At 44.7% G+C, this 25,331-nt stretch overlaps 1 protein-coding gene across 3 annotated transcripts in view; it reads left to right on the forward strand.

Moving 5' to 3' along the window:
- Positions 1–25,331, forward strand: part of VPS13B (vacuolar protein sorting 13 homolog B) — a 2,423,697-nt gene that overhangs the window by 2,350,613 nt on the left and 47,753 nt on the right. For all 3 annotated transcript variants that reach the window (XM_069220546.1, XM_069220545.1, XM_069220547.1), the window contains exon 58: positions 14,087–14,257. In XM_069220546.1, the coding sequence (XP_069076647.1) occupies positions 14,087–14,257 (171 nt within the window). The remainder of the gene's footprint in view (positions 1–14,086; positions 14,258–25,331) is intronic.

Here is a 25,331-nt window from a genome sequence, read left to right on the forward strand (position 1 = left end):
AGATTCTTGAAAGGTCTTCTAAATAAATATCCTCCAAAACCATTCGTTATGCCTCAATGGGATTTGTCCTTGGTCCTCACTTTCCTTATGGGGTCCCCTTTTGAGCCGATGCATTCTTGCCCCTTAAGGTATTTGGTTATTAAAACAGTCTTCCTGGTGGCTATAACATCTGCAAGGAGAGTGAGTGAGTTGCAAGCCTTATCGGTAAAACCCCCTTATACAACTTTTTATGGGGATAAGGTGGTGTTGAGGACCAAGGCTGCTTTCCTCCCGAAGGTTGTTTCACCCTTCCATTTGGCCCAGACAATTACTTTGTCCACGTTCTATCCTCCGCCTCATCCTTCAAAGGAGGAAGAGAGACTACAGCGATTGAACCCAAAGAGGGCGTTAAGCTTCTACATAGATAGAACGAAGGACTTCAGGCTGGAGGATCAGCTGTTCATCGGATACGTGGGCAAGAGGAGAGGAAAGGCAGTCCACAAGAGAACACTCTCCAGGTGGGTTGTTCTTTGCATTAAAATCTGTTACTCTTTGGCAAAGAAGGATCCTCCTGATGGCATTAGAGCTCATTCCACCAGAGCTAAGTCGGCCACTACGGCCTTGGCCAGGGGTGTTCCTGTGGTCGACATCTGCAAGGCCGCAACTTGGTCGTCCCTTCACACTTTTGCGAAACATTACTGTTTGGACTCTGAGGTCAGAAGGGACGGCCATTTTGCACGGTCAGTGCTGCAGGATTTCTTGGTTTGACCATTTCGGCACCCACCACCGGGAGTGGTACTGCTTTGGGACTCTATTCATTAGGTGAGGAATCCACAGGTAGTTGTATCCATCAGAAGAACGAGTTACTTACCTTCGGTAACGACTTGTTCGATGGCATATGTTGCTGCAGATACACATGTTTAGCACAGTCCGCTGCCTGGTGTTGGGCTCGGAGTATTACAAGTTGTTTTTCTTCGAAGAAGTCTTTTTTGGTCACGGGACCGAAGGACTCCTCCCTCTTCGGCTCCATTGCGCATGGGCGTCGACTCCATCTTAGATTGTTTTTTTCCGCTGTCGGGTTCGGACGTATTCCTTTTCGCTCCGTGTTTCGGTTCGGAAAGTTAGTCAGAATCTCGGAAGAAAGCGTCGGTATTGTTCCGTTCGGTATCGGGATAGTTAGGTACATCGACACCGATCATCGGAAGACTTTGGGGTAGCTTCGATTCCCCCATCGGGGCCTGGTCGGCCCGACCGCGTGCGACATCGAAGCCGATGGAACGGACCCCGTTTCGTTTCTGCCCAAAATGTCACAGTAAGTATCCTTATACAGATCAGCACTTGGTCTGTAACTTGTGCTTGTCCCCCGAGCACAAGGAGGATACCTGTGAGGCCTGTCGAGCCTTCCGGTCCAGAAAAACACTCCGGGACCGAAGAGCCAGGCGTCTACAAATGGCGTCCACGCCGACAAAACAACGTTTCGACGACGAAGAGGAAACATTCTCGGTTCCGGAATCAGAATCCGGAGACTCCGACGTCGAACAACAGCAACAAACAGTGAGTAAGACGTCGAAAATTAAAACCATCGAGAAGACAAAAGCCCAGGGGACGCCACTGCCAACAGGCCATGGCTCGACCCATAAAACCGGCGACCCGTCGAAGGCGCCGAAAAAGGGCACGCCCATAGCGAAGACACCCGACTCCGGTCGAGGGACCGCCATGGAGCAACCTCGGAGCCGAGATAGCGGCTCCGAGAGGCAAAAACAAGATGCCGGCACCGAAAAACATCGGCACCGAGACACACTGCCGAAAGGCACAAAAATTCTGTCGGTGCCGAAGCCGAAAAAAGATTCTCTCTCGGCGCCGAAAAGTTCCACACCTTCATCCTACACAGAGGAACAAGGAATAAGTGGCCAGATGCACAGATTTGGACAAGAGCTCCAAAGTGTAGAATCAGACTACACACAAAAGAGACTGTACATCCAGCAAGACACAGGGAAGATATCAACCCTTCCCCCAATAATGAGGAAAAGAAGGATCGGACTTCTCAAGGATGACGCACAACCACAAGCCAAAGTGGTTAAAAAAGTCACGCCTCCGCCCTCTCCACCACAACAGGCATCGCCGGCACAAACACCGCCACAAATGCACTCACCAGCGCAAACTACCATAAGTCAAGATAATCAGGATCAAGACGCTTGGGACCTATATGACACCCCAGTGCCGAACAATGATCCCGATTCATACCCCACAAAGCCGTCACCGCCAGAGGACAGTACCTCATACTCGCAACTGGTGGCTAGGGCTGCAGAATTCCACAATGTCCAACTGCATTCCGATCCTATAGAGGATGATTTTTTATTTAACACCCTCTCGGCTACACATAGCCAATATCAATGTCTCCCAATGCTACCAGGGATGTTACGGCACGCAAAACAAATTTTTGAAGAGCCCGTAAAATCAAGAGCCATCACCCCAAGGGTGGATAAGAAATACAAACCACCACCCACAGACCCAGTGTTTATTACTTCGCAGTTACCACCTGACTCCGTAGTAGTAGGGGCAGCTCGCAAGAGGGCAAATTCCCATACATCTGGCGACGCCCCACCTCCGGACAAAGAAAGCAGAAAATTTGATGCGGCAGGAAAAAGAGTAGCATCACAGGCAGCCAACCAGTGGCGCATCGCAAATTCTCAAGCGCTGCTGGCCAGATATGACCGCGCACACTGGGATGAGATGCAACTTCTCGTAGACCATCTTCCCCAGGAATACCAAAAAAGGGCGCAGCAAATAGTTGAAGAGGGACAAACGATCTCAAACAATCAAATCCGCTCTTCACTGGACGCAGCCGATACTGCAGCGAGAACAGTCAACACTGCTGTCACCATAAGGAGACACGCTTGGCTCCGCACTTCAGGCTTCAAACCTGAAATCCAGCAGGCTGTCCTTAATATGCCCTTCAACGAGAAACAACTTTTTGGCCCTGAAGTGGACACAGCCATTGAAAAACTTAAAAAGGACACAGACACGGCCAAAGCCATGGGCGCACTCTACTCCCCGCAGAGCAGAGGCTCTTTTAGAAAAACTCCATTTAGAGGGGGGTTTCGTGGCCAACCCACAGACACCACCAGCCAACAAACAAGAACCACACCATATCAGGGTTCATTTCAAAGAGGAGGTTTCAGGGGATATAGAGGGGGTCAATTCCCAAGGAGTAGGGGAAGATTCCAGACTCCAAAAACACCTCCACCTAAACAGTGACTTTCAAGTCACACAACCCCTTCACTCAACACCAGTAGGGGGAAGACTAAGCCAATTCTACCAATCTTGGCAGCAGATTACAACAGACAATTGGGTATTAGCAATAATCCAACATGGCTATTGCATAGAATTCCACAAATTCCCACCAAACATCCCTCCAAAAACACGCAAAATGTCACCACAACATTTAGAACTTTTAGGACTAGAAGTTCAAGCACTACTGCAAAAGGATGCAATAGAGTTAGTACCAGTACAACAAAAAAACACAGGAGTTTACTCCCTGTACTTTCTAATTCCAAAAAAAGACAAAACATTAAGACCAATATTAGATCTCAGGACACTAAATACCTTCATCATATCGGACCACTTTCACATGGTCACACTACAAGACATCATTCCACTGCTCAAACAGCAAGATTACATGACCACATTAGACCTAAAAGATGCGTACTTTCATATACCGATACACCCTTCTCACAGAAAGTACCTAAGGTTCGTATTCAAAGGAATACATTACCAATTCAAAGTGTTGCCATTCGGAATAACAACTGCACCAAGAGTGTTCACAAAATGTCTAGCAGTAGTAGCAGCACATATCAGGAGACAACAGATACATGTGTTTCCTTACCTGGACGATTGGCTAATCAAGACCAACACAGTAAAAAAGTGCACAAACGACACCACATATGTCATACAAACCCTTCACAAACTGGGTTTCTCCATCAACTATACAAAATCACACCTCGAACCGTGTCAGACACAACAATATCTAGGAGCAACCATCAACACATCAAAGGGAATTGCCACTCCAAGTCCACAAAGAGTGCAAGCATTCCACAAGGTAATAAGTGCTATGTTTCCAAACCAAAAGATACAAGCAAAATTTGTGCTAAAACTTCTAGGCATGATGTCATCATGCATAGCCATTGTCCCAAACGCAAGACTACACATGCGACCCTTACAACAGTGCCTAGCATCACAATGGTCACAGGCACAGGGTCAACTTCAAGATCTGGTGTTGGTAGACCGCCAAACATACCTCTCGCTTCTATGGTGGAACAGCAACAATTTAAACAAAGGGCGGACATTTCAGGACCCAGTGCCTCAATACGTTATAACAACAGATGCTTCCATGACAGGGTGGGGAGCACACCTCAATCACCACAGCATTCAAGGACAATGGGATGTACACCAAACAAAATTTCATATCAATTACCTAGAACTGTTAGCAGTATTTCTAGCGTTAAAAGCCTTTCAACCCATAATAACACACAAATACATTCTTGTCAAAACAGACAACATGACAACAATGTATTATTTAAACAAACAAGGAGGAACACACTCAACACAACTGTGCCTCCTAACACAAAAAATATGGCAGTGGGCGATTCACAACAACATTCGCCTAATAGCACAATTTATTCCAGGGATCCAAAACCAACTAGCAGACAACCTTTCGCGAGACCACCAACAAGTCCACGAATGGGAAATTCACCCCCAAGTTCTGAACAAGTACTTTCAAATTTGGGAAACACCCCAGATAGATCTGTTCGCAACAAAACAAAACGCAAAATGCCAAAACTTCGCATCCAGGTACCCACACCGCGAATCACAAGGCAATGCTCTATGGATGAGTTGGTCAGGGATATTTGCATACGCTTTTCCCCCTCTCCCTCTCCTTCCATATCTAGTAAACAAGTTAAGTCAAAACCAACTCAAACTCATACTGATAGCACCCACATGGGCAAGACAACCTTGGTATACAACTCTACTAGACCTTTCACTAGTACCGCATGTCAAACTACCCAACAGACCAGATCTGTTAACACAACACAAACAACAGATCAGGCATCCAAACCCAGCATCATTGAATCTGGCAATTTGGCTCCTGAAATCCTAGAATTCGGACACTTAGACCTCACACAAGAATGCATGGAGGTCATAAAACAAGCTAGAAAAGCTTCCACTAGACACTGCTATGCATCTAAGTGGAAAAGATTTGTTTGCTACTGCCATACCAATCAAATCCAACCATTGCATGCCTCTACAAAGGACATAGTGGGATACTTACTACATTTGCAAAAAGCGAATCTCGCTTTTTCATCTATAAAAATACACCTCGCAGCAATATCTGCTTACCTACAAACTACTCATTCATCGTCTCTATTTAGAATACCAGTTATTAAAGCATTCATGGAAGGGCTAAAAAGAATTATACCACCAAGAACACCACCAGTTCCTTCATGGAACCTTAACATCGTCTTAACAAGACTCATGGGTCCACCTTTCGAACCCATGCATTCCTGTGAAATGCAATATCTAACCTGGAAAGTCGCATTTCTCATTGCAATCACATCCCTCAGAAGAGTAAGTGAAATACAGGCATTTACCATAGAAGAACCATTTATTCAAATACACAAAAATAAAATAGTTCTAAGAACAAATCCAAAATTTCTACCAAAAGTAATCTCACCATTCCATTTAAATCAAACAGTAGAATTGCCAGTGTTCTTCCCACAACCAGATTCCGAGGCTGAAAGGGCACTACATACATTAGACATCAAAAGAGCACTAATGTACTACATTGACAGAACAAAGCTAATCAGGAAAACAAAACAACTGTTCATAGCTTTTCAAAAACCACACATAGGAAATCCAATCTCTAAACAAGGCATTGCTAGATGGATAGTCAGATGTATTCAAACATGCTATCTTAAAGCCAAAAGAGAATTGCCTATTACACCAAAGGCACACTCAACCAGAAAGAAAGGTGCTACAATGGCCTTTCTAGGAAACATTCCTATGAGCGAAATATGTAAGGCTGCAACCTGGTCTACGCCTCATACATTTACTAAACACTACTGTGTAGACGTACTAAATGCACAACAAGCTACAGTGGGCCAAGCTGTACTAAGAACATTATTCCAAACTACTTCAACTCCTACAGGCTAAACCACCGCTTTTAGGGGAGGTAACTGCTTTATAGTCTATGCTAAACATGTGTATCTGCAGCAACATATGCCATCGAACTGAAAATGTCACTTACCCAGTGTACATCTGTTCGTGGCATTAGTCGCTGCAGATTCACATGTGCCCTCCCGCCTCCCCGGGAAGCCTGTAGCCGTTTAGAAGTAGATCTTAAATCTTAAACATTTGTACATTTGTAAATAATTATTATAAACTTTTTATGTACATACGTATTCACTCCATTGCATGGGCACTATTTATAGCAAACAACTCCATCCTCACCCTCTGCGGGGAAAACAATCTAAGATGGAGTCGACGCCCATGCGCAATGGAGCCGAAGAGGGAGGAGTCCTTCGGTCCCGTGACCAAAAAAGACTTCTTCGAAGAAAAACAACTTGTAATACTCCGAGCCCAACACCAGGCAGCGGACTGTGCTAAACATGTGAATCTGCAGCGACTAATGCCACGAACAGATGTACACTGGGTAAGTGACATTTTCATTCTGGTGGATACATTAGCTACCTGTGGATTCCTCACGGTCCCACCCGCCTCCCCGTTGCCTTTCTGGTCTTACTAAGTAATCCTTGAGTGCGCTCCTCTTGGTCTTCAAGGTTGCAATAGATGTTGTATATATGGATACTTGTATATATTTATATGTTTATATATATGTATATATCTTTGTGTATATACATGATTTGCATATATTTGTTGGTTTAAAAAAAAAAAGAGAGTTATATTAAATCTACAGCCATTTTATTGCAATGTTGTGCATTTTACAATGTTATGGGATGTTGCCTTGCTCTTTCATTACATTGGGTTGTTGTTCTCATGCACGTAAAAAATGTTGGTACTGACGTCGGCACGTCAGCGAGGACCTCTTATTGCCTGTATGACGTCAGACGGCGTCGCGTGGGCTAGAGTGATGTCCTCGTCGACGTGCAGAGACTAGGAAGAAGATTTCCGTCGAATGCTGGCGCCATGGGAGTATTCATTAGGTGAGGAATCCACAGGTAGCTAATGTATCCACCAGAAAAGTCGTTACCTAAGGTAAGTAACTCGTTCATCTGGGAGGATGTGCTGTGTAGATGAAAGTAATACGTGTATTGCCTAGTGTTGTGGTGGTTAGTCACCAGACGTGGATAAGTCCCAGCACCCTCACCCATTCTGATAGGCTCTGATCTACCAGCCTCTGATTGAGAGTTGGTGTCATGGTGAGTTTTTATTAGGGCATTGAAGTCACCGCTAATAAGGAAGAAACCTGGAGCAGAGGCACCCAGGAGTGCAAAACGACCCCAACATGGGATTAAGTAGTCAGGGAGGAGCAAGGACACTAAGGAGTGTCCACACACTGCCATCAAGAAGCCCCAAGAGCAGGACATGACAGCCCGGTGGGTATGTGGACATCCACTGGATTACAACAGGGAAGGTTTTTCTCAGTAGGATAGCCACCCCTCTGTACCCCAGCGTCTAGCCCAAATGGTATACCCTGGTGTAACCATGCCCACCTAGGAAGCAACAATTTTTACCCAGTAGGTGTGTTTCTTCTAGCAACAGTATAGCAGGTTCAAGCCATTTGACATAGAGCATAAGCTTCTCCCCTTTTGAGTTTGTCATTCAGTCCATTAACATTTCATGATAATATGGCATAACCCTTGGCGGTCTCAATAATGAAGTCAGAAGCCATCTAGGGTGGGTGTAGTATAAGGGAGATGGCCTGGAAAGACTATAAGAGCCTGACAGAACAACATAGAAAAAATATAACAAAGCAATAACAAAATACATAAACCAGTGAACAATAACATGCAACACAAAATCCTCACCCCCTACCGTACACTTTAGCCCTTTAAGCATCTGTCACCCTAACATTCAAACGGAAGGGCCAAGAAACTAAATAAACCTTGCCAACTAGAGAGAAGACCACAGCTGCCAGTAGGTGCAGTGACATGTATCTGAGCAGGACCAAGCAGTGCCCCCACCCCCTTAGCGAACACAAGTTTTATCTCCAGAGGGCACCACAGCTGGCATGGGGCCATGGTGCTTCACGCCGATGCCTGTTTCTCCTCATTCAATATGGTGGCTGTCACAACTTGCCGGTTTCCTACCACAACCCGCCTTCCCCAAGTGCCCATCCGGCTTGGGAGGGGGTGCTGAATGTCAATGGCGATCAAAGTCAGGGGGCTCTTTGAGCCAGGTCCAGGCACCCTCAAGCATATCAAAGAAGAGAGTTTTGTCTTTGTAGTTCACCCTAAGATGCACTTGCAACTGCACCATATAATGTATTTGTTTAGCCTGAAGCTCTGCTTTAACAGCCATGAAGGAATGTCGTTGTCACTGCACTCTGAGGGTATAATCCAAGAGAAACATAACAGAGGCCAACTCACAAGGAGAATGGCCTCTCAGTCTGCACAATCCTGGTGCCTGACAATTTGCAGCTGTGTGGGGGTTCCCAGGGGCGGACAGGCTGCCAGTGACCTGTACTTCTTTTATACCACAAAATAGGTCAGGATCGCCTCAGCTGAAAGCCACAACTTTATACTTTGTGGGGCTGCCAACCTCCACCTCCTTCGGGATCCCCAGAATCCAGATATTGTTCCTCCTGCATCTGCCATCCGCATCCTCTGCCATTTACTCTAGCCAGGCAATCCTGCTCTGGAGTATGGTAGTTTGGAGCGTGTGGGTTGTGTCTTCCCTCTCCGACAGACAGCCAACCCCCTCAGTGACCCTTTTATCTGCGTTATGGAGATCCTGACGGACTAATGATAGGTCAAGGTTCAGCTCACCAATGTTGCCCTCGAGTGTAGATCTGGAGTCTTTGATGGTCTGCTAAATCAAGAGGAGCCCCAACCACAAGAGGCCTGTGCTTCCAGCTATCCATTATAGAGGTGGGTTTTGCAGTCTTTATTAATCTTGCCCAACATGGGAGGGTTGGGCTCGTGTTAATTGCAGGGAGCTCGTTGTCGCCAAGAGGCAGGCGAGGAGAGGGGCCTGTGAGGAGAATCGAGACTCAACAAGCTCAAGTCCAGCAGGGGGTCTCTCCCCTCCCCTTGTAGCGTGAGTTCCCCTCCAAGGTCCAGGGACCTCAGGACCCCAAACAAGCAAAGCCCAGGCCACCAGACTGCAAGTCTAAGCCTATTTCTGTTAGCGCAGGGGTCGTCAAACTGCGGCCCGTGGGCCACATCCGACCCACTCAGTGCTTCATTTGTGCATGTTGTTTCCAGTGCTGAGCACCGGCACTTATTTGTGAGGGCCGGGGCTTATTCTTCTGCTTTAAGCATTTGCTGCGAGCAAAAGACACATATGGGAAAGACGGAGGGAGAGAAAAACGAACAAGCGTCACAAAGGTAGAAAGTAGAAAACTTCCAGAGTGAGCTGAAGGGGCATGCAGTGGCTTTATATGGATTGAAGAGGCCCGAGATGGCTTCAGAATTACGCTGCCTCAGTATTCCGTGCTCGCACATTTAAATGCAGCGGCTGCGAGTTTAAGAGGAGAGCTTTGGGCACCGGCACCTTTTTATTTACAAATCAAGCACTGGGCCCACTACTGGTTTTATCCGGCTCGCAGACCACTGTGGAAACATTAGTCCTCTGCCGCGCTAGCCGCTGCAATCCTGGTATATTTGGAGCTGCATTTGTAGAAAGGGACTCCCGTGCACCCTTATATCTGTTTCAGTTAACTGTTAAACTTAAAAAATAAACTATCCGGGGAAGCAAAATGCGACCTTTCGACATTTTCTGCAAAATCGGAGAAGCCCTGCTTAAAATAGTTCGCTGACAAAATGGCCAAGGTGATAAACGCTCGCCGTTGACATCTGCAGTAGTCTGCAAGTCATATGTTGGACCCTCCCACTAGCAAACTCCGCCTTCCATCTATCAGAGGTCGGTAAAGGGGCAACAGTAAACCGTGTAATGATACCACATGATTTACAGCGCCTACAACGAAATATATAAAAAAGTTATTTCTATAGTGCCGTTTCAGGTCTCTGCCAACCAGAGCACCGGTATCTTTATAGAATGATTTCAAAGGCAGAACATCTGGTGCTGGACACAGACTCTCTCCGAGCATAAAAAAACATATTTGCCTATAGCTCTGCCCCTGTTTTTCTCCTGTGGCACTTGCTTACTTTGCATTCCACAGCCCATGGTTATCCTTTGTCTACGGATCTGCAGTGTCGGGACTGGATTCTGCCCTGAATTAGGTGCGAAATGTAAACGACGCTCCATGCATGTTTTTTGTTGTTCCAGTGTGCCGTTGCCAGTTGTTGAACAGACAGGGTTAGCTCACAATCTGCGCGGAGTTTACTTCCAGGTTCAGATAGAAAGTCCTTCAATCTGGATAATGCTTAAGTGGGGAGTTTGTTTTTAAAAGGCATTCACTGCGGACTGGTGCACAGCACGTGGATTCCCGTGGAGGGGTATTCTGTCCCAAAGAATGAGTCTCACCGGAAGGGGCACAGACAGCGGTGGGGTAGCTGTATTCAGTGTCCCCTTGTGAGAGCTCCGCACGGCTTACTCTGGCGAGTATTGGCGACTTGTACCTTGGACAGAATAGAGAGCTTCATCCGCTGAGTAGACGAGGGCGCCAGGGTCGGACCGGCTAGTGCACAGGGAGACGGGAGCGTGGTGGATGGGAAGAGATATTGGTAGATGAAAGAGGGGGAGTGATACCTGTGATGGGAGAGCTGTTGGTGTAAGAGTGGAGGAAGGCTGAAGTGGAGAGTAGTAAAGGTGGTTGGACGTCGATATAATACAGAGATACACAGGGGTGATGGGAAAGATGCAGTGGTTAGGGGACAGTGCCAGGGGTGAACTGAAGAAGAGCAAAGGTAGAGTTGAGAAGACAGCTAGATGAAGGAGTAGGGGAAGTGGATAGAGATAGTTGTAAGGGGTGATGGACGAATGATGGATGGGGTTAGTGGAGATGGATACTGAGTGAAGAATGGTAGGGGTCATGAGGGGTACTGGCACACAGGACTGGGCAGTGGGACAGGCAAGAGACAATTGGTATTGGATTTGAGGTGGGTAGTCACTCTGATTTTAAAACACTTGTAAAATACACGATGTGGCCCTTGTACTGAAAAGTTTAGAGACCCCTGCGCTAGTGCATTACTGTGCACTCAGACGGGGAGGTGATCACATAACTCTCCAGGAGGGAGGTGGCCCAACCCCGTCAAAACGGAGGGCCAAGTCCAGCCACCCAAGGGAGGGCCGCCAAAGTCACAGGGGCGGGCACCCAATGGACAAACGCCACTGGCACCCAATGGCAGGGGACCCCGCTGCCCTTCTTCGATTCCTCTCTCATCCCCCCAAGGGTTGAGATGCCCCCAGAGGAGCAGGCACACCTTCAGAAACCAGACAGGGGCACTCGCCGCCCAATCTTGCCAGTCCAAAATGCTGAAGCTGTCTGCACCGTCTGTCCCCTACGTGCCGCCGTCCTCAAGTCGTGGCAAATCTTGTGGCTTCTGTGCTGATGCCCTAAACACCACCGCCGAGGATCTCTCCCTGCTGCTGTAGTGCAGGGCAAGTCTCACCAGGCAGCTCTTGTGCCAGGCACCCAGGTGGCAATGTTGCTGCAGCCCGGGGGTCAGGGCAAACGGTAATCCGCAGTTTGTTCCCCCTGGGGGGATACTGGATGCAGGCAGCACCGGCTTCACCCTCAGGGAGTACGTCGGATGCTGCTGAGCCGTATCAGGACAGATGGCATGGGGCAAGTGCTGGAGCTCATGAACGAGTGTCCACCATCTTCGGCTGCTGTTTCTTAAGTGCATTTTAGTCCCCCCTCCTAGATGCTATCTATCTAGTCTTACCCCTCCATCTTCCTGTCTACCCCTTACCTTTGACAGGTTTATTGTGTTATCCCCGCTACGCTCTGTCAGGTAGCCAAACTTTGTCTCATATCTAGCTGCTTTTGTCCCCTATACTTCATGCCCCCATGTCTCTGTGTTCACGAGAGGGCTGCCACGTCTCCAGTGTCGTGAGGACATTGTGTTTCTAGTCTAAGGTGTTCATGCAACAGCCTTCTGCATTTCTGTGAGTTAGTGACCAAGTTGTACTATTGCACCCGAAAATAATGATTTTTTAAAAGAAAGGTTGGTATTGAAGGTAGTATTTTTATGACATTGAGTGAGAGATGGCGACCCTAGTGAGATACCAACACTGCTGGGGATGTTGCTGAATATGGCAGTTCTCTCCCATGATAACCATTTATTCGCCAGTAGTGGATCTTTATATCTGTACTTTATTATTTTTTCTCCATATCATAGTGGGAATCCCCTGGTAAAATACCCAGACAAAACACAACATTGTTCCAAACTGTAGAGTTCCTAAAATCAGTAGAGCTGACCTGTCATTGCAAGTGCTCTGACTCCCATCATAGGTGTATTCTTTACTAAATGTAAACTGTTAGTAAGCCTGCCATCAAAGATTTGCTCTATTCTATGTTCCAAAAGCAGAAAAATTACTCTAAGCAATCCTGGCCAGGCCCTTTGCTGCTAAGGAGCAACACAGGTTTTTCTGCTCCCTTTCCTTCTAATTTCTTTTGATTACTCCTTAACTTTGAGCCACTTTCATGCTCATCCCACCTTCATAATCTTGCACTGTATTATTTCTTGTCTCATCAAATCAAACCTACAGTGTATGACACCACTGCTTTACCACCAGTTCAAACAGAAGGGTAGTCTTTAAAGAGCTGCTGTAAAGAGTCCAAAGTGTTCAAGGTATTCCCAAGTGTTTTTGCTTTTGGACATTCAATATTTATTTTACTTCTGTCTGGCCTAATGCCAGCCAGGATATGCTCAGTGAAGTGGCATTCAAGTCTCTCCCAGTGCTGCCATTGTTGAATTGTCCCCGGACTGGCTCTTAGACTAGTCTTTTGACAGACACTAGGAGTGTCAGATATTAACAGGCAGTACACATGCTGAGTAAAGACATCCAGTGGTAATCATATATGCACTTTTATTATATTCTTTGGACTAGTTGTAACTAGTGCAGTGATTATTGGGCGTTTTCTACATTTAGACCCTAAACTGGCAAATCTAAATTCCTTTATCTCATTTCAGTCAAAGTTTATTAGAGTTAAATCTTCTGTCATTTTATACATATAATGATGGATTATGAGTGCAATTGTACATCTGGTTGGCAACAAAACACATTTAGGAATGCAAAAGGTTTTCAGGAACTATGAGTCTTTCCTTTCCCACAGAAATTCCTACAATAGAAGGGACTAGTCAGGGAGATTCCAAGGTGGTCTCTTGGCGCTATTGACAGATAATGTATGTTTATTGTTACCTAACTCAATGGTATATTGCAAAAGGCTAGTTTAGTTGGTTCTTTTTAGAGATCTTCTAAAACGCCTGAAATGTTAATTTTCACAGTCCAACCAATAATACAAAAATGTCCCTATAACAGGGTGGGTTCCTAGAAATGGAATCCCAACTGTAAATAAAACCAATGTCTCAAACCCTACAATAGTGAAAAGCCCATACAGAACCTGCAGTCAAAATAAAAGCGCTCTGTCCACTAACCTGATGAAAAAAAATCAAATTCAAAGATGGCGAACCCCTCATGCTATTGAAATGACAAGAAGACTCTAGGTCCTTGGGAAATGTCAAGGAATGTAGCTCTAGGTACAAGGACCTTCGGTATTGAAGGCTAGATTACATTCAGCGTGTCTGAAGTGTTTATATTATGACCATAACTGTGACCACACATTATTTTGCCCTGCATTGTTGGTCATATGTGCTATTATTTGTACCATTGTCATTGACTATTGTTAATCTATCCTATTGATTTTAGGCAAAATATTAATGTTGCACTGTTGGTTTACCTCTAGTTAAACAAAGCAATTTTAGGATCTGAGATTAAGTTACTTTTGAATTGGTTCTAGGCACTTTGACATCGCTGACAAATTTAGCAACAAGTCTTGCTCGCAACATGGACAGGCTGTCTTTGGATGAGGAGCACTACAACAGGCAAGAAGAGTGGAGACGGCAGCTTCCTGATAACCTTGGTGAAGGCCTCCGGCAAGGGTTGTCTCGATTAGGCCTCAGCCTGCTAGGTAAGCATCTTCTTGTATAACCCCACAAGCGTCCCAAAAGCAGAGAGAGTGAACCGGAATTTCAACATATTTTACAAAAAAGCCCTTTTTGGGAATCTGTGTTACATGGGAACCTAGCTCGCATATATATCTTTGTCACAGTGGAAGCCACCTGGTGCATCTGTACTACAAGCGAAATAGCATGAAACATCTGTGCACCAGGTAGCCATCCTGGGACATCCATGTTACAGGGGAATCCTGGTGAGACATCTGTGTTACACTTACCACTCTTGAGGGAGACTTGTGCTACCCCTCCTGGGATGTTTGTGTTTTAGGGAACCCCTTATGGGATATGGATTTACAGAGGAAACGTTCTGTCTTTTTTTGTGAATTTCTTTCAGATATTGAAAGTGGTGTTCACAATTTTTCTCAAGTAAACTACTTTCAATCAAATCAGCTCCTCCAACCCATGGCCAATTAAAGGCAATTTAGGTAAAAGTATGTCATTGCACTGATTTGTGCTCGAAGTCTCAGCTGCTGTCTCTCTCAGTAAGTAACATGATTCACTAAACAATGTTCCATAAGTCAAGTTACTCACACTTAAAACCATACTATGCTTTTATTGGTGGAGGGTGCACTAAGCTGCCCCCTTCCATTGCGACTCTGCTTCGATGACTCCGAAGGCCATTTAAAAACACAAAGCAAAACTCTGTCACTGAGCACCGCAGATAAACTCATAGGGCATGATCTAAGCTGAGAACATGGACTTGTTCTCTTTCAAGGCTGTTCTTGAGATAGGCCTTCATCTCACTCCAAGTCATCCAGTAAGGAAAAGTTAAAGGGGTAACATAAGAAGTAAAAGTGCAACTCCCCTTCAAGAGAAATCATGCTGACGTCAGTGTCCCTCACAATCTCGGTCTCAGTCTCCTGCCGTGGAAGCTTGTCATGATCCATCTTGAATTCCTGGGGCCATCAACGATGCCACAACAGATCGTGGCCTTCAAAGAGGTCATGTTGCAAATCTTTGGTACCATTTTGGCTCCCTCTGGCAAACCCTTAGCCCCTAATGATCCGAGGAGGCCTCCAGTAGCACTACCACCAGTGGATCCATATCTGATGTGGACTGTCTCTCAATGCCCTTCCGATGTCTACCCTGACAATGGGGACCAATGCCTACTTCAACTTCTCAGTCAGTGACATGACCCTTGCCGATTCCCAGTGCGTTGGCGCTGGCACTGCCGGAGAAAGTCCCTATTGTCTTATCGGACTCGGAAGCCAATGTTACACACCCCTCTTCCTCAACCGCAGACTTATTCAGACTTAGAAGGTGTGTATGCTTCCTTTTGCTATAATGCTTCTCAGACCTGGAACCCCTTAATAATGACTATGGTGATGATGAGTCTCAGTTGTGTGACAAGAAGAATTTATTTTTGGATCTCCAAGATGTCAGTGGTCTGGTCTCAACTGTCCACCTCGACCTTCCACAAAAGAATTTGCATCTTTTGCTATGTTTATCAATAGCGCTGCAAAAGTCCTCAGCCGCCATTGTGGTGGTCAAAACAAACATCCCTACAGATTTTCTGCAGCTAGGGCAAACTTCTTCAGAGCCACTCCTCCCTAATAACAGGGACATTGATGGTCACTTGAGCAAATTGCGAGATAACTCAGACCTGCTCTGGAGGAACCAACTTTCCTCGAGGGAGTCTTGTAGTGCAAGCATCTACAAGTAGGTTGAACCTCACAGCAGGGAGTCTTGTAGTGCAAACATCTACAAGTAGGTTGAACCCCAATTCATTACCAGCCACACTTCCACCTAGAGGATCTAAATGCATGGAGGATTTTGGCAAAAGGATGTTATCCTCTGCCAACCTTGTCCTCAGATCTGTTACCTCAAGTTGCATCCTGGGACATAACTTGCATGCATTGAGGGACATGGCGGGCGAGATCTTGGCCGCAGTCCCTGATGACCTCCGGCCCAATTTGGCACAGATAATACAAGATAGAGGTAGAAGTCGGTGATCCGACTGCACTGGGTATATGTGTGCCTCGGGAGGCTGCCATACATTCATAATGCAGTACTGAGTAGTGTATGCGTGGTGTATGCATGTGCTGGAGGTGCATATCACAGTCCACTTTTGTAGTTAATGATTTGGCCCTCCCCTAGGGCCCTCACTGTTTGCTATTGCTTTTACCAATACCGATTGCTTTCTATGCTATTTACTGATTGCTAATGTGTATATAATAGTGTGTTTACTTACCTCCAGTTGGGGTTTTGCCTATACAGTATTTTAGTATTTGTGTTACCATAATAAAGTATCTTTATTTTTGTAACACTGTGTGTAATTGCTGTGTGAATATAGTGGTGTTGCATAAGCTTTGCATGCCTCCTAGGTAAGTCTTGGCTGCTCATCCACAGCTACCTCTAGAGAGCCCTGGCTTCCTAGACACTGCCTACACTTCACTAATAGCAGGTCCTGGTATCCCCTAACACCACAGGTCCTCACCACACACAGGCCAGCTTCCTACACTTGCCAATCCCATTCTCCCTGTCCATTTGCAGGAAACGTATGGCACATAGAGTACATGTGGCATATAAAATGAAAGGGACATATGGAGAAATTTGGATTTGGCATGCAGGCATATGACAGCTTTTAGAAAGGAAGTTATGATATTGAGGTGTCAAAGAGGTTTACATCTTCCGATCGTATCTAGCACCTTTAATATTTTCTAAAGAGAAATTGAACACCAGCTAGTGATAGGATGAGGTCAAACAAAATTTGAAGTTTAAGATGGTGGTAGGGGACGTATCTTTATCTTTACAAGAATAAATCACGGAATGGAGAAAAATCCCACAAACCACCAAAACTATTTAAAGGTTGCCTGAAAAATACAAGCAAATACGATTTAACAGGCCTGGAGGTTGAGCATTTCCCATTAATGGAAAGATGGAAAAAAGAATGATGAACAAAGAACTATTCAGTCATAGTAATGGCGAGGCTTTATAAGTCATAGGTGAGAGAGGTAGACATAGAATTAACTCAGAAGAATCAATCTTTTCTTACAGTACTTGAGCAGACTTTTCTGTTGGCTAAGCAGACATAGCAACAACTATTTTTACCATGTTTACCCAAGAAAACACCTAGAAAGAGCTTTTGATTTTTTTCCAGAGAAATACAATAGGCAGTTCTGATAAACAAGTTGTTTGTTACAGCCGAGCATGTACCAAATGTGCAGTGGACAGACAAGCTCACCCAGGAAAGTTTCAGAAGATTGCTGCATGAAGTAGGTGAGGGGTAGTCAGGGCTTGCCCATTGATACCTCTGACCTCTGGAGACAGCAAGCTGGGCTCTAAGAGCCATGTTTACTCTGTTTGTTTACTTCTTGTCATTTTCCTAGCCCTTCAGCAACAAATAGGCTATTGAGGGGTGAAGGGCAGTGCAAGCGTTCAATGGAGTGATACATTGGCATGTCAGATGTTCGGCAGTCTAATTTCCACTATCCCTGGTGTCTTGGCGGATCGACATGCCACAGAGGGAAGCTTGTAAAGGGTTTAGGTTGATTCCCTTTTCGATGTGTGGAATTTGCCACATATGGATTTTTTCACAGGCAAAAAATGCTACTGCCCAGATAGCAGAAGAGAGATAGAAACTAAGTGCATTGACGGTGCCCTTTCCATGTGTGTAAATAATAAATTCCTTCAATCTGCCACTTCAGCTGATTAGCAAAATATTTTACATATAGCAAAGAGGGACTGTGATGATAATTGTGGTTCCCGCATAGGCTTCACAGGTGTGTTAAATGCAATGGTTGGGGATGTCAGTGTTAACACATTTACTATTACCTCTCGGAGCAAAACTTGATATTGAGAATAGCAGAGGTAGGTATCTGGCAGAACTTAATGACTTTGACTTGATGTATTGTATAATAAAAAAAAATGTGCGCTTTAATCACAATACTGAACTATTTTTTGGATTTGTGCACTTTTCTAATGACACTTTTATTATGAAAGTTTGTATCAGGTACATGCGCACTCGAAAGGAAACCCTCCATTGCAGTGCTTGTTGCATGATATAGACCGGTATGGTTCTTTACAGTTTGATTTTTGGGATATATACGTTAGACCCCTAGATAGGATCTGGTTGCTTATATCAAGTGAGTTTCTATGCGTATCTTAAAGACGAAATGCTTAGCTTGCTGAGCTTGTAGCTGTTGGCAGCCAGTGGATTCAACTGTTGTTCCTGGTCCATTGCTCTTCTCTATGGAGCTTGAACTGCACATGTAGCCACTAGGGACTTCAGTGCTGATTACACAAACTGTCCAGCTTACAAAGGCTTGCAAGGTTCAGTGAGCAGCACATAGCTTTCTGGAGTTGACTCACTGCGTTTAAAAATGTTGACTTGAGTTGGCACTATTACACTGTTCTTTTGAAGATGTGCAGTGTCTTTTGTTTAATTTCATTTGTAATCATCTGAGTTACTCATACAAAGTTGCTGGGGCTGTAGGAGGTATAAGATTTAACCCTCAAAACAACTTGGTAGTGGAAGATCTTGAGTAAACATATCTGGTGCTTGCCTTACCGGGATTCCTAACGTCCAGAAGCATGAACAATGGCATTGACCCATGTACAGTAGAATTATGCTACAGAAACCGAGCTGGTGTATGTGAATCAAATTACAGCACATTTAGGAGTGAATAAAAAGAAAACGTGCTTATTTTTCTAACAGGATCTTCTCAGTTACTTACTACTGTAAAAAAAATCGATCAATGTAATGATTTAAACTTCATTCCCATGCTCCAGTGGAGCCTGTTGTAAAACCAGACAATACCGCTCAGACATTTACACCATGATTGGTCGATAACAGGAGAGAGGTGCACATTCCCATGTAAGCTGGCGACCAGTCAAAGTGGGCTTCTCCCTAGTTATGTGTTAAATATGTGGCAGTTTCTAAATCAGAGGAGTGTTCAACTTTACTTTGAAGTAGCCTTCCATCAGGGTCTCCGCTTGTCATTTGCTCAGCAAAAATCTTAGGAAAAAAGACAGATATTAAGGCTGCACACTACATTATATAATGATCTGCTTCCTTTGTGCTGGTATTGTACCAGGTTGTTTCAGGAGGACAGTAGGAAAGGCCCTTTAAATGATCGATATTTGACTGGGTGTGGAGTACCCTGACCTGGAAGGTGGTGGACAAAGCATAGACTGCGCTGGCGCAACCACCAGCTCAAAGACCTTAATTTATTGACATCGGGCTTCTCTCGGCTATCTATAGTTGTGGAGAAAGTCACTGTGGCACCGAAGTAAAGCAGACAGATTTGCGACAGTTTGGATAAGAGCACCTCAGTATTGTAGACCCAGATGGCTGCTTCTCAGAGATGTGGTGGGAGTGAGCCACCTGAGAGGAGCCAAAGAGGCAGCGCTGAAAGCCACAATAGGATGGTGCATGAGCAGTAACTCCCTAGAATGAGACACAAGAGTTAGATATTGACCTGCTGGAGTTATCAACACGGACAACCACTGGGAACCCATGTTGACCAACTGACAAAGCAAGGCCACCAGAGCCATTGTGCTGGAGGCAGGATGTGAAGGTACCACTTGGGAAAGTTCAAGAGAGGCAACTTATCTGTGACCGGGGTTGCAAAAGACCTGTGACCGGGACCATGATGCAGCTGTTTGCCATCAGAGAGTGGGCAGCAGATGGTGGCTAGAGTGAAATTGCATTGGCACACTACACAAAGTGTGACCCACAGATGTCAGTTGGAATGCCAGAGGCCTGCGGAGGGGACTGGTGGGACCCAAGTGATGGCAGGGGTTATTTACACACCGTCAGTGAGCGAGTGACATCAAAGGTGAGTATGTGGCTTCCCATTCCTGAAAGGCAAGCAGGAGACCTTGAGACCTGGCAATGCTTCCTGACAGAGAGACTGTTCATCCTGGGAGTGCATAGGGAGAGAGTTCACCCATTTATCCTTCTTCAGGAGATTGTCACTGCAAATGCCTAACGGTGCCCTAGCAGGGCCTGACTCCGAGTTCAGTGCTGCGCGGGACCCTTTTGATGCCACTAACAGTAGTGACCGGCAGATTTATGAAGCAGTTGTTCCAGGACCTGAAAGATGGAGCTGCAGGGTCTAAAAGACAGAGCTGCAGGATTTCATGGAAGATGTACAGGAGATTATTGAATGGGTCTCACAACTAATATTCTGCAGACAGGAGATTCTCAAAATAAAACCTCTGTGTCAGAAGGTAATAATGCTGCAGTAGACGTTCAAAGACTGAATATCGCTACAGCAGCAACAATATCCTCATCAGAGAAGTGCCCCAAATGGATACAGGCGTATGTCTAATTCCTAATCAGGAAGCTCCTGGTGGCAGATGATAGTTGGAGAACAGAATCGCTAACAAGTACAGGACATCAGAAGCAAGGAACTAAGGGCCTTATTTAGAGTTTGGTGGATGGGATACTCCGTCACAAATGTGACAGTTATCCTGTCTGCCGTATTACAAGTGCCATTTAATATATTTCTATATTCTATTTTTATTTTCTTCAATTTATGTAGCACATGGCTACCCATTTGGCCTACCAGCACTGGTAAAACCTTTGCTCTGAATAAAAATATCTGTGTCACTAAAATAAATGAGTTATTAGTAATTTCCTAAAGGAGATTTCTGATCTTAGCTGTCTAATATGGGGAGGGAGCTTGTTCTAAAGCTTAGGATCTAGATATCTAAAGGAGCTGTCACCTCTCCTTACTTTCCCAATTCTAAGAACCCAGAGGAAGTTTTGACCCTCGGAACGTAACGTCCATTTAGGGACATAAGGAGAGATTAGACGTTGGATTGACAAGGGTCCTTTTCTCTGTAAAGCTCGGTCGACCAAGAATAAGGACTTGAATATAATTATTTTCTGAACTGGCAGCCAGTAAAGAGCTGTCAGTGTAGGGGCAGCTGAGGTGCATTTGGGGATCCTAAAAAACATGTGTGCTGCAGCGTTCTGTATTACCTGCAACTGGTTAGTAACATATTTAGGGCTGCCTAAGTAAAGTGAGTTCCCATAGTCCAGACACGAGTTAATGAGGCCCTAAACTACTATTCTGCACAGGTTAGTAGGAAGCCAGCTCAGGAACTTCCTTAGGGTGAAAAGAAGTCCAAAGCAACTTGCTACCAATTTTGTTGCCTGAATTTCCATATTGAGCCTTTCATCTATCCAGAAACCTAAATTCTTCACTGAAGATGCAGGTATCGGAAGCATCCCTAGCTCATTCGACCAGCTAAGTTCATTCCTGAGGCAAGGGTTGTTTCCTACCACCAACACTTCAGTTTTATCTCCATTCAGTTTTAGATGGCTGTTTGACATCTAGCTAGTAACATGTTTGAGACAAGCATTTAGCTGCTGGGTGGTGTTCTTAATATCTGTGGATAGTGAGCCGACAGTATGCATATGAGAGAGGCACAAACCCATATCTTTGCACAATTTCTGCCAAGAGGAGCTCATGAAGATTAAAGAAAGTGAGACTCATTGAAGATCCCTGAGGCACTCCACACTTTAATGCAAAGGTAGTAGATAAAAAATAATCCACCTGTACTTGGAAACTTCGTGACTTTAAAAAGTCAGTCAGCTATTTAAGAGCAATTCCATTTATTCTTGCCTCCTTCATTCTCTGAGTGAGGATTGGTAACAAAGACAGCACTTGGATCTAGCAAGATCAGAGTTTCTGAGCCGCCTAGGTCCAAAACTGACTTTGCGGCTAGGAAGGTTGTTTCCATATTATTACCCAGTCTGAACCCTGTCTGGGTAGGTTGCAGAATCAAGTAAGGTTCCAGGTGGGTAGAGAGGAGTTTGTTCACATATTTGTTGAGAACCTTAATTACCCCAGGGAGGAGAGATAGGGGACAATAGTTTTCCACCATTAAAGGATAGGCAGTAGGCTTTTTCAAAAGAGCTTTCACTATTGCATGTTTCCATGCTCGAGGAACCATGTTGCTTTCTAACAAGTAGTTGAGAAGGTCTGTCAGTTAAACTACTATCAGGTTCCCTCCTTTTTTCAGGATATCTGATGGAAATCTAGATTTAATTGTGTGGAAGATCTCTTTGGTTGTCTCGGTGTGAAGTTTCGGGAAAGCTGAAAATGTATGACTATCAGAAGCACCTGTTAAATTATTATAATATTGATCTTTGTTACTATTTGTAGTATGGGTATTGTATGATGTTATTCACCTTTCCTAAAACAAAAATTAAGCTAATGTATTACACCACTCCACTGAGGATGTAGGCCCATTTTGAGTTTTTGCTGGCTTCATTAAACTGTTTACTAATTTAAACAATTCCTTTGAAGTATAAGGGACATTTTTTATTTTAATGCTGAAGTATGTTATCCTTGCTTCTATGATGGCATATTGATATGTTTATATTGCTCTTTTATAAGCTGTCTTACTTACCTCATTGTATTTTTGTCTCCACCGTCCTTCAGCGTTTTTTGCTTCTTTCTTTAATTACCTAACATTGTTGGATTACCAAGGCGTGTGATTTACAGGGCGGCCTACTCATTTTCATAGGGATCACGACAATCAAAGAGCTTCTAAGCCAGCTCTCAAAATATCTCTCTTCCACTCCACATTCTTTTGTTACTGTTGAATTTACTAAGGCATTTTCCCAGCTTTTAATATCTAATCTAGACCAGCATCGCTTTAATTTTGCCGTGTACACTTGTTTCCCTGCTTCCATAGTGATGTTAAGAGACAAACATACTGGGTAATGTTCGGACCAGCATATGGGGATCGGGTGTCTATAATGAGATTGTTAATATTGTTAAAGATAGGATCCAGTATATGACCAAGTTTATGGGTGTGGTGCTTCACTACTTGAGTCATCAGGATTGCCGCCATGTCCTGCATAAAGTTCTTTATACTTTCAATGTTATCCTTGTCAAAGTGGATACTTAGATCTCCTAATACTGTAAAATTAGAATTCTCTAGACTAAATGCTGCAGTTAATTCGGGGAGCACTGAGCTAAATGCAGTGGCAGGACCTGGGGAACAGTATAGTAAGATTCCTGAGAACAATAGGCATTAATTTCCTGGAAATTTTATTGGAGGAAAACTGACCTTTAATGTTTTCTTTAAAGATTATTGCGACCCCCCACCCCCTGTCTTCACAGTCACATCTTTGAATGGTGTAACCTTGGGGTAGGGCAAGAGCAATGTCTGCCATGGACTCTTCTCACAACCAGGTTTCTGTGACAAACAGAACATAAGGTTTCCCCTCTTCTAGCAAGATAAAAAGCTCTAAACTGTGTTTGGAGATTGACCTGCAGTTAAGTGGTATCATATGGCGTTCACAAGGCTTCATTTTGGGATGGAATTGGGCCCACTACTTGTTACACTATTTTATGTTCCCTGTATTCCATTTACAGTGTTTGCATGCCCAGTAGGTCTGATCCACAAGCACAGAGAGTCTGCAGACTTCTTCTAAAGATGTTTTAAAAAGTGTTAATTGAGCCACTGTAAAGGCTATACGAGCTGGCCCTGGAGAGACAGGGGTTGTGATCCTGGCCGGCTGCGGACAGACGCGTGCCTGCTGTGCGCGTCTGCGCCCAGGGCTCCATTAAATACCGGGCTGGACAGTTGAGCAGATAGACCAAAGCACCAATCTAAAATGGCAACTGTAGTTGGAGCAATGACACTGAGCAGGGCCACAACAATAAGGAGCACAGTGAGAGGCCCGCCCTCGCACTCTTCTAATTTGTTCAGCAGTTACATAAATAAGCTAAGAAATAAGGAAGCCTATATTGCTAAAAGTGACGAAGTGCAAGATAAAACCAAATTTGTAAATTTGTAGATAAAAACGACCCTGCCCTCCCCACCGATTAAGAGACCCACTAATCACAGTAGATCACAATAAATTGCAGTCTATTCAGCAGTATATATCATGTGAATATCTAGGTATTTGTATTAATACAGCAGATCGGATAGTCTTCATGTTTGTGACGGAGTATCCCATCTGGCATACTCTAAATTAGGCTCACGGTTACCAGATCACTGGATATCCTCAGGAGAGCGCACCATTTCCAATTATAAGAGTAGATCACGGAGGCAGCCCAGAAAATATATTTTCCAGTTTGAAGGAGTTTGCTTCCACTTAGTCTAGGAACTGTCTGTGCTAATACTATTAGACGCAGCAAGACCCCCTATCGATGGACTTATCCCTTCCATTTTTTTTCCAGTACGAAGGGCATTAATACCAGATGAAATCCCTCATAGAAGCCAAAGAAATAGAGATGTATCGATGATACATCAGAAAAAGATGAGCAAAAGGAGATCTAGGATGCTACCACAATGCATGCAGCACACTGGGAAGGACGGGGCAATGTCTTGATGAGGAGTGCCAGACCACACCATTGTCTAAACAGCACATTAAGAACAGAGGGCTGACATTCATCAGGTTGTGGTTGCCCGCAGCTTGGTTGAAGACGGGGACTAAGAAGTTGGCCAATGTTCAGCAGGCCCCAGCTCAATAGTGAGCTGATGTGATTGGTGGCTATCAAGGCCGGGGTGGACAATGGGGGTGATTCTCCACCTACTAATACATCAATGAATACACTTGGAAAGGGAGTGTTTTTTTGGTATATTCAATTTTATGGTTTTGTTAATAGCAAGAATATGAAGGAAAAGGGGATGCAGAGTTGCTGCACATAATAGGACAACTGTCTGGACGGGAGGGAGAGATTCTAGGCACTAAGTGGGCTGAGGTGCAAGGAATACATAGGGGCAGCAGACTCAGGGTGGCAAACAGTAAAGGACTAAATGCCCCGACTAAGCTCTTGATGACCCTACATACTATTAAAAAGCTAAGGGGGGGGAATATACCTAATTCAGGAGAGACACTTAAGACACTCTTACTGGGTAAAGACTGTTTGAGAGTTTGATCAAGATAATTTCCCATGCTATACTGTGCTGTAGATATAGCCATAAGGTGAGACTTAGGATTATCTTCGACCCTCCAACAGGGTTTCTGTTGGCAGATACTTATGTGAACAAGGATGGAAGGTTACTACTACTGAATGGACATCTAAAGGGACAAAGTGGTGTCTATAGCTTCAG

The sequence above is a fragment of the Pleurodeles waltl genome, chromosome 2_2 (genome assembly GCF_031143425.1).
Source record: "Pleurodeles waltl isolate 20211129_DDA chromosome 2_2, aPleWal1.hap1.20221129, whole genome shotgun sequence".
Classification (NCBI taxonomy): domain Eukaryota; kingdom Metazoa; phylum Chordata; class Amphibia; order Caudata; family Salamandridae; genus Pleurodeles; species Pleurodeles waltl.